The 13,470-nt window shown below is 35.9% G+C and overlaps 1 protein-coding gene and 1 non-coding gene across 4 annotated transcripts; both read right to left on the bottom strand.

Moving 5' to 3' along the window:
* Positions 1–4,725: 4,725 nt before the first annotated feature.
* On the bottom strand, positions 4,726–4,814 carry MIR160B (microRNA MIR160b). The gene has a single exon (NR_120871.1). It is a non-coding gene; the product is annotated as a microRNA MIR160b (primary transcript).
* A 4,935-nt stretch (positions 4,815–9,749) lies between these two features.
* On the bottom strand, positions 9,750–13,411 carry LOC103450665 (nicotinamide/nicotinic acid mononucleotide adenylyltransferase). 3 transcript variants are annotated; one of them, XR_003773654.2, is made up of 11 exons: positions 13,271–13,411; positions 12,984–13,047; positions 12,684–12,757; positions 12,392–12,477; positions 11,980–12,063; positions 11,755–11,839; positions 11,141–11,220; positions 10,623–10,724; positions 10,356–10,474; positions 10,194–10,252; positions 9,750–10,122 (listed from the first exon to the last, which is right to left on the bottom strand). XR_003773654.2 is itself a non-coding variant. In XM_008390038.4 (10 exons), the coding sequence occupies exons 2-10, from the start codon at positions 13,040–13,042 to the stop codon at positions 10,020–10,022; spliced, it is 732 nt and encodes a 243-aa protein (XP_008388260.3). In that variant the 5' UTR covers positions 13,043–13,047; positions 13,271–13,411; the 3' UTR covers positions 9,750–10,019. The 3 variants fall into 3 exon arrangements, 2 of the variants coding, with proteins under 2 accessions (XP_008388260.3, XP_028958838.1); XM_008390038.4 differs by lacking the exon at positions 10,356–10,474; XM_029103005.2 differs by lacking the exons at positions 10,356–10,474; positions 12,984–13,047 and having other exon boundaries at positions 13,271–13,404.
* Positions 13,412–13,470: the final 59 nt, after the last annotated feature.

Here is a 13,470-nt window from a genome sequence, read left to right on the forward strand (position 1 = left end):
CCGCATTAGCTCTCTCTCTCTGTTTCTCTCATTTCCTCTCTTCGTCTCTATGGAGCATAGAGGAACTTCGACGAGTCCTTCATCTTTCCGACGATTGGTAAGCCTTGGGAAGTAATCTCTCTATTTTCCGTCCTCGTGGCATATTTCTAACTTAGGTTTTCGTATTTGGGACGACAAGTTGCACGGAGATACCACGAGGGTGCTAAACCTAGTTCCCAACGAGCCGTGGGCTTATGAGCTCAAGTCCGGCCACCTTCGACTCTTTTCACAGCAAATTAAAGGTAGCAATATTTCCCTCTCTTCCTACTCTTCGTTTTGGTAGGTAAATCGTGCCCTAGATGTTGGTTTGCCATCGATCGGAGCTAGGAAGGCTCCGACCTCCTTCCTCAATAAGAAATGGGTCGAATTACCCAAGCTTAGTGAACCTAGCCATTTTAGGCCGTTTAGGAGTCGGGCCTTAGGCCCGTTAACCATTAAGCCCAAACCTAAAATCCTTTTACTTATTTATTTTTCCTTTTATTTTTATTTAAACCCAAAGCCCTTTTGTTAGGCTAGACCTTCAGCCTAAGACCAAAGGGCTTCGGCTCGTAAGCTTTTAAGCCTAAAACCCTAAACCCTTTGCTTTGGGCCAAGCTTTCAAGCCCATTAACCCGGTCCAACCCAATACCCCTGACCTGGTTTGACCCGACCTGGTTTGACCGACTCGTTGACCCCGTCAACGGTTAATGTTGACTTTTGTTGACTTTTTCGGGTTTTCGTTCAGGATCCCTCCTGGGCTAAGTTCAATGTCCTAAATCCGTTTTTGATGTCTGTTTACCCAAATTCAATCGTTTGAATATAATTTTATGAAGTGGACCCTTTATGTGCTTAGGTGCATTTATCATGACGTTTCTGTCTTTGCTAGTTTGCGTGGCTTTTCGACGGTGAAGTATCTGTGAGTGGATCCCTTCTAAGATGCATGTTTTAATAGTAGAATCGCATACATGAAAAGCATGATTTAATGATTACGTTTTATGAAACGTTTTATAAGATATTATGCTTACTTAGAATATTTTGGAATATCATATTTTCTATCGAACCCATGTTCTTTGTAGGATATTTGATGGATGACGATATACTATTTAGAACATGTTTTTACACACTTCTTTATAGTATAGATGATGGATGACTTTATACTATAAAGATGTTTTTGAGATATATGTACCTAAGACTATATTCAATGTTTTTGTGCGTATCTAATGGTCACTGTTATGTGTGTTTGGCAACGATATTTATATTGTTGGGCCTGTTTGGCAATAATATTTATATTGGCTTCGGCCGGGCATAGGTTGGGCCTGTTTGGCAACGATATTTATATTTGCTTCGGCCGGGCGTAGGTTGGGCCTATTTGGCAAATGAAGGAAGTGTTCTAAATGGCATGTTTGGCAAATGAAGGGTTCTGATTGAATAGATATTGATACCACTAGTAGCACACTATATACGAGATATGTTTTATGGCATGCTAGGGTTTTCAGAAAACCTATTACATATTATGCTATTGATGTTTTAATAAAATTTTGGGGGTTAGTATGTTGATAACAGTTTTAGTATGTGTGTGTGTGTATTTGTGTGTATATATCAACTTGGTCCCTCATGTTTCTTTTGCGCTCCCTCAAGATTTAGATTCGAGGTGTACGATTCCGGCGTCAAGGCACTTCCGCATTGGCATCTTCAAGTCATCTTGGTGTATGACCCATTCCTTTGCTCATTCAATTTTATATTATTCTTTTTAGTGTTCTAAATTAGTTGTATGCTCTAAACACGTTCCTCATTCGTATATTAATTATATTTATTTTAGTTCTCATATTTTCAATAAATGGCTTGCGTCACCTTCGGGTGTCGGCCAGCACGTACCTACCATGGTGTTCGGGGCGTGTCAACCATCCCTCGTTCTACATCATTTTTGTAACATATCTAGATAGAAAGTTTTAACGAAACACTTCCGACACTGTTCACTTTTAATGAAAAACCACATTTTTACTTTTCCTTGGTACTATTCAGGTCACCTTTATTTGTCATTTTTCATTAAAACTAAAATTTTTTTAGACTTTTCGTTAGTTTTCCTTAAGTTTAATTAGTTACAAGGGGAAGGTTCTTCAGTTTGGGCCTAGTTTACTTTTGCTTTCAATATATTTATATATGGGCATCTGTTCTTCTGTTGAGTTGAAGAACAAACTATATGAATTTTTAAAAATTTAGTAAAAGGACAAAGAGAACACAGAGATTAACAAACATTAATATTTTGGGTTGGGAATTTGGAGGCTAAAACTCAAAGTTTATTATTCTTCGGTTGGACAATGTGGAAGAGTATTTTTTGATAAAACTAAATCAAACTTTGATATTAATTTTAAGAGTTATTGATTTGTTTATAAAATAAGATTAAATTTAGTTTTAAGACGAGTGTTGTTGAAATTGAAAAGAAAAAGAGACCACTTGATTTAACTATCGATGAATAGAATTTAAGAGTTTTGTGTAAACTAAAAGAAATATAATACTAAGTTTACAACAACAAAAAAAATTAAGAAATATAATACTAAATTATTTAGAAAGGTTGAGAGAGTGAGGGTAGGCCTAGACAAGTAGACATAGTGCCTCCGCCTCCGATTGTTAAGCTCTATGTTGTTGTGCTGCTGTTCGAGCATTTGTTGAGCAATGCTACACTACATATTAGCTTTCTCGTTTCAGACAAAGTTGGTGAAATGTTGGAGAAAAGTTGAAGAATAACTGTAATTAATCCGCTTTAACCTACTCGCTATCATACTTGGATCATACGTAAACTGGATTATTTCGTGCAAATCGTAAAGCCATAAATTATCTGTATGGGAGAAGTGAATTGTTTGACAAGGTAACAAAATTCTTGGTAAAGCTCGGACATCCAAGTCGCACATTTCACAACATTTGTAATTACAAAGTTCTTGATGATCAGTAGGGACTTTTTCTCCATGGCCTCAGAGAATAAATTTAAATCATGCCTACCCAGGAAAAGCATAACAAAATAAAAAATAAATATGCTATGTGGGAAAAAAGCGTACTTCTGTATCAATCATAATCTATGATAATCTTTCAAAGCATCTTTTGTTTAGGTCAGAGACTCAGAGGATGGCAGCTAGTGTTCTTTAGCAGCAATCACAGGAAGAACTTTGGCACATAATAACGAATGGGAATCGGATAGTAATTAAAGCAAAGCTGTTGGTGATGGTGGCGGTGGATGCAGCGTGATGGATAAGGAAAAGTCAGCAATTCTTTTTTAGAGGCCAACAAAATTGTCATTGTCAACGTGCAGGGAAAATGGACTTCCAAATACCATATTAAATAAATATGGAGAAATTAAAAGAAGACTAAAAGAAAGAGAAAGTAAGCAGGGTTTGTGATTTCGTTATGTGCACTTTACAGCATAAAAGTAGGTTTGAGACTTCAAAGATGAAAAATCACTTCGCATCAAAGATCGAAATTCACTATACATCATAAAACTTTTTATTTTTTTATATTTTTATATATTTATTTTTATCATGAACATGATGATTAATTTGCATCATTTCAATCACAAGTATGAAAGATAGATTCCCCTATTGCAAGAAAGTTTTGATCTTATATAAATAGGTTTTGGGAGACTATATATAGCATAAAAATTAACCCGAACATTCAAATATTGAAGGAGTATATAGTTCAATATTCTAGTATAGTTTGAAACTTCCCATCTCCTAAATTATTGTAATAGTTTCGCATTCTCCTCGCTTAAGAATATTAATTTTTAAATGTTGAAGGAAAGATTATATAGTATCAAAGAAAGATACTAAAACACTCAATGCAAGGTTATTGCATCAACCACGTTTACCTTTATCATCAACATTCTACTCTCTCAACTGACCAGGTACTTAGTGTTGTAAAATTTAATAATAATAATATTATATTAAATTTATTAATTGAATGGAAATTAGAAGTGGAGCATTTTTGGTAGAAAGATGTGTACTCAAATGAAGAGTTGCAACTTTTGACTCTTCATGAATAGTCACATCATTTCCAAAGAGGTATCTCATATTCTATAAATAGGGAAGCCCCATATAATCACAAAATAACTTTTCATTGTTTTACATAATCATACATAGAGTGTACTAAATATTAGAGAGTCTCATTGAGTCCATACGAGAGGGTTTTCAACACAATCGTGGTTCATGGAGCCTTGTGATTTGGAGTGCTACTATTACAAGGACGTGCTCATTGTATCTTGAGAGACATGCGCTGATCAACCATGAGCACCGTAGTAGGACTTTGACTTGTCTTAAGGACAAAGTGTCTAACACTTGACTCGACCGTATTTTCAAGTTTTTCTAATCCATTATGTCATGTTCATTTAATATTGGTTACTCATGTGCATGCATTAATTTTAATATATAATTACATGAATTATTTCTTAAATTTTTATGTGATTTAATATAGTAATTAGACCCTAATTTTTCCAACACTTAGATGTGCCTCAGTTCGTTTACAGAGACCGTACAATGAAGTCAATATATATGAACAGTTTAATTCAATCACGTATTATGTATAAAAAAAATAAAAAATAAAAAACAAACATGCGTACACCAGCAAGTAGATGGAGATCTTTAAAATATGACTACCAAAGAATTCAAATCTTATATGTGCAAGAAAACGCAGAATGCAAGATGATTAAAAGAAAAGGAGAAACTATGCTTGACTCCTCATACGCCACCCGCAATAGCCAATCGAGAAACAGATTGAACTTCTGCTTGTGGCATACAGGGAGCCAGGCATAACCCAAGTCACCTTTTACTGCAGCCTCTACGTCCAAGCGAAGCTTCCTCTTTGATCGCCGTAGAAACGTAAATGTAAAGGAAAACTCATGAAAGAGAGAGAGAGAGAGAGAGAGAGAGAGAGAGAGATGAAGACTGAAGTGATATGTAAGCTCTCTATATATAGAGGATAAAGCCATCGGCCTATATATGAGTGGAGAGATTTTCTTTCCATGTACAGTGCTTGTACTTTTGATGCACTTTCCTTTTGAGAGGGATTCTCATTTAAAAACTATATCACAAAGGAGATTTGGAAAATCAAATAAATTAGAATCAGGAACAGGAAGTGGCATTGCACTTCTAAACCCCCTCCCTATTTTGTTGCTGAAAAAAATCTTTTATATTTATTGTAAAACAAATGTTCAAAAAATTTGAAGATGTTAAAAATGGATCAACAAGATATTTGACACGGATGAATGGGATTGTATTCCGACCAAAATATTACTCAGTTTTTATAACAAAAAACATAAAAAAGTTATGGGTAACATCAGCGCAATGACAACATACACCACCCAAATATTTAAGTTATGGGAGGTGGTTGAGGCGAATTCTAGGTCATTATACTACTTGACTCATTTTAAATTCAATTTATTACGTCACATAATAGTGGCCAAAGGTTGTTAAAATGCCTCAGTAGGTGTTCACAATCTTTGCAAAAGTGACTTGACCACCGGTTGGTCTAAATTTTTAAAGAAAAAAATGGCTGAGAAATGAGTTACACTAGAGTTTTCTCAATGAAAATGTGCAACTAGGGGTCCCACCATCACTTTTATGTAAGGATATTTACAGTAATCTGAATAGTTTACTTTGTGGCTTTTCGTGTTAATGAATAGTGAATCTCTTGTGATGATCTATGCCATGTAAGTATTTAATCACTCTTATGTTCATCTTTCATTTGAGTACTTGATGGGATTTGTTTATGCATGCGGGTTTGCCCCGTCAATTAGGACTCTTTGTCTGTAGGGATTTTTTTTTTTGTTTTGGGGGGGGGGGGGGGGGACGACGACTTGTGAATTATGCCACATGGAAAATGAGGCAGCCCTTATAGCCGGTTTAATTACCATGCTTTTCTATCTTCTTTTCTTTTGAGCAAGGTTTGTTGGGTACACTTAGATGATTCTTGAAACCAAAGTATTCATAGACTGTTTTAATAACAATCTCCAGTATATAGCCAGTACAACAGTACTCACGTTTCCCCTTCCTTGAAAACCCTACCATCATTGGATCCTAGTCATCTTCACCCAACAGAGAACCAGAACACCATATATCATGCACGTGAAGAACTTAAGAGACATTTTCCAAAGCAATTTTACTTACTTCAGACAAATATCTAATATGAGTTCCCGTTTTCTTAAACTCAATAATCCAAGAAAACTATCATTTACTGTTCGATTATATTCAAGTTTAGGAGACCAAGACTCTATATATATACCAAACGTGTGAGTGAATATAAGAACAGTCCGTGTACCGGACGGTATTGTACAGAAGTCCAACGCGGATAATTTCATATGTACATTGTTTGTATCTGCGTTGAACAGAGACAAACATGCATCCTCTTCCTCTTCCCCTATTTGTAATTTGAAGCATGCATGCGTGCGTGCACATGCATACACAAAATTTCAAACTTTCTAGGTCAAAGATCGATCAACCGTAGCTAGCTAACAGGATGATGATCGTGATTCCTCATCCCCCAATTAAATGGCCCCATATTCATTTTTCCACAGTTGTAACATGGTTAAAATGGACAGCCACTAAGCCAACAATCTCAAATGAGCACACAGTTGGACCCATTAGTTTAGTGGTCGGTCCATCTAACATAATATAAGCTCCATTTACGCCGATGTTATGGAAAATTTGAAAATGGAAACTAGAACATGCTTTTACTGTTGTCATGAGCGATGATCGACCCCATTCTTTTTCTCCAATTTTAAGGTGTGCTTCCTTTTTTTTTTCCCGATCTCCCTCGAAGATCTTTCAATTTATCTGCTTTTAGAGGGTGGACCAGCAGAGGGTGAGTGCTTGTTGCCTTTCCGCTTTAGTACTATTTTATATATCCGGTTCAATATATCACGTACCACATATCATACAAAAATATGCTAGAAAATAGTAACATCAAACTGATGCTTATTTTTAGTTACACTTCCTAGAACTTCATTGTAATCTCACTTTGTTTCTGTAACTCAAAAGTCACATTTTTAACCCCTAAAATTCAAAATTAAATCTACTTTGACTTGTGGACTCTCTCTTCTCTTTGAAACTTATAGGTTGCCTCTTGAAATATATGTGGACCCAACACCCAATAAGACTATATCACATGTGCAATAAATTTACGTATAAATCTCCATTATGCGTTAACATTCAACAATTAGATGATATTAAGTTTAAAAGAAATTGAAGAGATGAAAAAAAAATTTGATTAGTATGGCGCACCCAAATCAAACCCACATAAGAAATTAACGGACCTAAGGCAATATGAAGCGAATTTTGAATTTTATAAAAACGATTTTCAAGTTTCAGGGGCAAAATGGGATCAAAATCGAGTTCCAGAGACAAAGTGGAGCGAACTTTGAACTTCAGAAAGTAAAGTGACGATTTTTAATTATCGCGGATCAAATTGAGATTAAATCAAGTTTATGGGGACATAACTAAAATTTAGCCTTATATTAGTTGTGTGTTTCAGTGCATTGCATTTGTTGGTATTAATCGTGCAAAACTTAACTATGTACTTCAATAGTTAATTAGAGTAATGTAGTTTACTTTATGTAGTTGAATTTGTAGTTTAGGTTAAGTTACCAAGTAAACAAAGCTATAAAGTTTTGCTATATGATTTGTGTCGAACTGCGCATGCATCCATGCACCATCCGGCAAAACATCTCTAATCAACGTTAGCGGAGAAGAACGACCCACACCATCCCACTTTGTCTAATTTAACCTTCCTCTAGTACAACAAAGTTGGCATACATTAATTGTTTCAACTTTTGTCTACATTTTAATTGGGAATATTATTCTCTCTCTAAATTTCCAAACCGCCAATCCATTCAGCAACAGTAATCTTTTTCCTTGGTAAGTCACCAACATTATTCTTATTTTCTTGGACATAAAGAGTAACCAACAGGGATGATTTTGACAACTGATCAACTCATAATTCACAATGAAATATGTCAATATCATTGTGACTGGTGCATGAATCAATTGGGTCAAAAGATTGGCACTTTTCTTTCACTAATTATTCGGATTAAGCCAAAGTTCAGGAACACCATCATTAGTCAATATTGTTATCGAGGGTAGATTTTTGGACGGATCGGATAGAAAATAATATTTCCAATTTTCTTTTTAAAATATTAGTGTCACATCCCGGCTCGGGTCTCCACCACATCCTGAGCTCGACTCCGTCGTAGTACGATATTGTCAATTTTGGGCCTCAATCATGCTCTCACGGTTTTGTTTTTTGGGAACTCATACGAGAACTTCCCAATGGGTCACCCATCCTGGGAATGCTCTCACGCTAACTCGTTTAACTTCGGAGTTTCGATGGAAATCGAAGCCAGTGAGATTCCAAAAGGCCTCGTGCTAGGTAGAGATAAGAATATACATATAATGCTTACATGATCCACTCCCCTGAGCTGTGGGATGTTACAATTAGAATTAGAATCAGATCACAATTTTCAAATTAATTTTTTAAGTCGGAGCAATCTTAAAAATTTTGGAATATAATTTGTATATGCAATATATTGTTTTTTTTTAATATTTAGTATATACTTGTGTATAAATTCAATTAATTTTTTGCTTACTATTATGCTTATCCTTTTTAATACATAAGTATTTTTTTATTTGCACAAACGATAACATTAGTAAGTTAAATTATTAAATGTTAAGGGGGAAGGGAATCACTAGAGACCGAATTCTCATTAGGATGCATAGGAATTATACTTTCCTCTACTGCGTTTACAATTTTCATTCTAATTTTTCAAAAAATATTTGGATTTGAAAATTCTACTTTCTGAATCGGAAACAGCAATACTAACTTAGCAAACAACTTTTTCGTAAAAATGTTGGCTTTTGGATTTCCTTTGCCTCCTTTTGATAAAACATGTCGACCACTATTCGTTAATGGGAACTTAAGCGGGTCCTTTAAAGAAAACTAAATCATTAAATTTAGAGATGAACGTCATACATGATGCACTTAAGAAATTTCGCTTCTAAGACCGTGCCGAGTGAACTGAGTCAAAGTTTGACAAGAAAAACAAAAAGAAAAGGTTGAGCTAGCCTATTGGTCTCTCTCTTGGAGTAAAATCACAGTGCACAAACGGTGGAAATCCCATGTCATGTGGATTGTGTAGCATTGCCTTCAACCATTACCTTCGCTTGGGTTGTCAAACTCACATCACGGATTGAAATCTAACATCTTCAGCCATTCTGCCTCCGCTAACAACTCGGTAAACCTTAGCAAAGAAAAGGACCTCTACCGGTTGATCAAATAAAAAACAAAATGGCCCCTACCGGGCGCGGTCTAGGGTCACTTGAGTCAACCGCGGGCACCCAACTGCCTCTTTTTTTTCCTTGTTCGTACTACAAAAACTTCAGATTCTTGCTGAATTCAAGTTTTCGGCTCCAATCCTACCAAACTGATACCTACTCTGTTTTGTACTTCCTTGCGCACAACGTAAAACGCGCAGCAATTCAACACCAAGCAGCATTTCAAACTTGTATTTTTCTAATCGACCCTACGGATTCTGCAACAAACGCCGTTTTTTTTCTTTTTTGTATCACGTTCTGAATGACTTTCTAATCAGATCGTAGTTGGAATATAACATGTACAAACTACGCAGTTTATTGGTGCGGCCATTCACAAATTGATCCTTCAGAAGCCAGAACTTCACTACAGTTCACGGTTAAGAGTGAACGTAAAAATGGTTTCGAGATTTTTATTGACGCTCAACACTTGACACATTTGCAACATAAGGATTTTTCTGTTCTACTGCAGTTTTGTTTGCCAAGTAGAAGTACAAAGGAATGAACACGAAATATAAAGTAGTGCAGAAAGGTTAAGATGTCTCTACTCCGTTGGTAAAACAATGTGCAGTATCGATCAATTAATTACTGGTTTCTGCTTTCTACAGAATGATCTCGTAAACATGTAACAACATACTTTTGATGAAGACATTACCGTCATTTGTCATTCGTGTTCAAGTACAGATGATGATCTCTAATGTAATCAATTACTTCATCTGCAGTCAGATATTTTATTGACAATCCTCTTGAGATGCAATCCCTGAAGAACAATGTAAATTGTTAGTTCTACAATCCCATTAATATTTCTGTCAAGGAATCAGATTGCCTTACCTTACTCTCGTCGAACTTATTTGGTTTGGTACAAGTTCATCCACCACTTTTATGTTACCCTGTAATAAAAGAAAAGGTTTAACAACAAACATCAAAGAGACCAGAAGCAATGGACTATGGGAAGCTTCAAATCAAAACTGTTCAGGCAACAGAAGGTTTTACATTCTGCAAACTTCAAATCACATCGAAATGTTTTTCTTTTCAATTTATACCAGTTCCACCCTTGCAAAGTACAATTCGAATAATCTGGATAACTTGTATTCAGGAATCAGACTTAAAAACTGCACGAGAATAACATCATTTTGGGAGGTAGTTAAACTAATTAGGTGTAGCTAAAAAACCCAGTGTCATGCCACTGAACGAGAGTTTGATTATTATTACAAATTTACAGTTCACCATGAGCACGAAAACAATGGTAAATCAACATACCTTGTTCTCTGTCAAAATTTTGTCATTTGATATAATCTTGTCAACATCTTGTCCATCCCTGTGAATGCAAACCACACCGTAATCTCTGCATATGCTCCTCACCTGATAAATAAGTGCAAGAATATGGTGGGTTACCATCTGCTTGAACCAGAAACAACTAATTGAAAAGTTTTAAACCCTACCCCAATTCAAGAGTTATGTTACTTTATATTACACGACAAAGATCCACTAAATAATTGGTTAGTTTCTAGTCAAGCAATATAAAATCCATTCGTGCATAATTGTTGGAAATTAAGATAAAATCTTCTCCTAAGAACTATTCACCACCTTTAGATGTGAATAGCACTTTCATATGTAAACTACTGCACTTTCATATGTAAACTACTGAACTAAAACAAGTATAACCCTCCGGATGAAGTCATTTTAGTCTGTAGCATGTTAATAATACTAGAAAATGAGATGATTATATCAAACGAATTTACCATACATGGCCACCGTAATATAGAATATAGACGTACCTGCTCAGGAATCCAAAATCCAGGAATGCCAAAAGAGTGGAGTAGATCAGAACCACAGACAAGCATGCACTTAAGGGAATCTATCAAGAGCAAGACACAGAAGTCAATCATATTGCCTCCAAATTATGATGAAGTAGAACTGCAAACCAGGTTCAGAATGGTCATGCATCAATTTGACCACACAAAAAAGTCTGTAAAACTAAATTTGTGATGAGTGTCAGCACTGCAGCTTATCATGAAATAAGAGCTCTTTTTAGGAGAAAAATAAGAGCCGTTTTTAAATTTTATTTTCTAGCAAACAGATCCATGGGATAAGAGCCTTAAGATACCATATGTTGAAGTGACAAAGAGTGTCCGGAGCATATAACTCCTTAATCTAGAAAACAGGGTTTCAAGATCCACTATTGACAAAGCTTCATTTCTGACACACTTCCTATAATGTTACAGGTTACAGCCATAAGTTTTGGGTGCATAAATGTGCTTTACATCTACAACTGTCTATTTGCACTTTTGCAGATGTATAATTTTACAAAAGAACAGCCCGTGTGAGGATAAATAATAATTAGCTAAATTGTTCAAAGGAAAACAAGGGATAACAGTTTTGAAGATCTTACCACTTGGTATCAGCCCAGCCTCAGATATGAAACCCTTGACTCTAGATAGAACAGTTAAGGTGCGCTGGAAGCTACTTTGTCTTGCCTGTAAAATCGGTTTATAACTTCTACATATAAGTACACAGAACCCTTGTGCTAGTAAATAAATAAGACATAGAACTGCACTACAGAAGCATCATCTAAGATTCTAAAGAATTTGTATATTGGAGAGAGAGGCAGATATACCTCCCATTGATCAACCATTATAAACTCTGAACTCTTACAGGCAAGATGACATAACTGTACACGGTGTTCAGCAGATATAAGGCCCTACATAGCCAGCCAAGTCACAATGTCAGTTTGTGGCAAATGAGGGATATAACATATCTGATTATGTGATTTAATTACAGCACTTAAGTGGGATAAAGAGGAAATAAACTTCAGAATTGAAATCACAAATAATCCAAGTAACCTATGCAATAACAAAACAGGATCACTATGTTGCTTCTACAACCATGGTTAAAAGCGGTCATGCAACGAACTACCTAAAGTATTCTCATTTTTGAACTCTGTTAGGCACATTGTGTACGCTTAACCGTGGGCATATGAAAGCTCTTCTACTCCGATGCCTACAGAAATGCTATTACAGGTTACATACCTTCTTGCTGTAAGCATCATTGACAGGTGAAATATAAGCTCCAACGACACAAAAGCCTTCTGAATTCAGGGTATCTCTTGCCAGCTCTGTTGACAACAACAAAATCGATCAAAACATACATTAGATACTGCAATTTCCACTGAAAACTGAGCAAAAGATTCAAAAGCCACAAGTAGAAAATGAAATCTATGAGGCCATGACCCGGTTCCTAAAGAGAGCGCAATTTGCATATATGTAAATACACAATTTAGCTGTGAAATGAGAAAGAAATTTAGTTTGTGCCACAACTTACCCATCATCCGTAAATGCATATAGGTAGGAGGATTGAAACTTCCAGTTGATACTAGGACTACGTATTTCTTGTCCCTAGTTTAGAGAGAGAAAGAGTGAGCTACCATATTTCGAAGAACATTATTTCTTGTCCCTAGTTTAGAGAGAGAAAGAGTGAGCTACCATATTTTTTGTCAACGTTAACATCACAAAACATCTTTAAGATCAATTTACAAACAAATTCAATTCTCCGGAAAATAAAAGGTAATGCATTTTCTACTGCAAGCTAAAAACTAATGTCTTTAAGATCAGGTGAGCTTACTTGTCATCGTGGTTAACCAAATGTAGAGCTAATTTACAAACAGGCAGAGGAATGTCCATCACAACTGAAAATGGTAAAACGACCAAATTAAACGAGTATCACAAAATATGTTACGTTTTCTTACGTTTTCCTAGCAGCCAAACAGAGCATTAAAAACCATTCACAAGGATACAACAAAACAAGAAAATCCAAGCGAAAGCAACGGCAAATAAGCCAAACCCAGATTATAAAATTGGAAAATAAGCCACACTCGGATTAGAAGATTGGAAAATGGTTAAAAAAATTACCCTTTTGAGAGTCGATGACTTAAAGGCCCCCTCTTTCACGCCGCTTGGAGCCGGTCCTCTCGACGATGATGGTCAAGGGGTCGGGGCGTTGGAACTGAAGCTCAGACGCGTATTGGGTTCGATAGACGCCGCAGCTGGGTGCGATGAGATGCGATTGGCAGCTGAGAAAAAGTTATGGTTTTTTTCTAGTCAAAACTCTG

Source organism: Malus domestica, chromosome 05, assembly GCF_042453785.1.
Source record: "Malus domestica chromosome 05, GDT2T_hap1".
Taxonomy (NCBI): domain Eukaryota; kingdom Viridiplantae; phylum Streptophyta; class Magnoliopsida; order Rosales; family Rosaceae; genus Malus; species Malus domestica.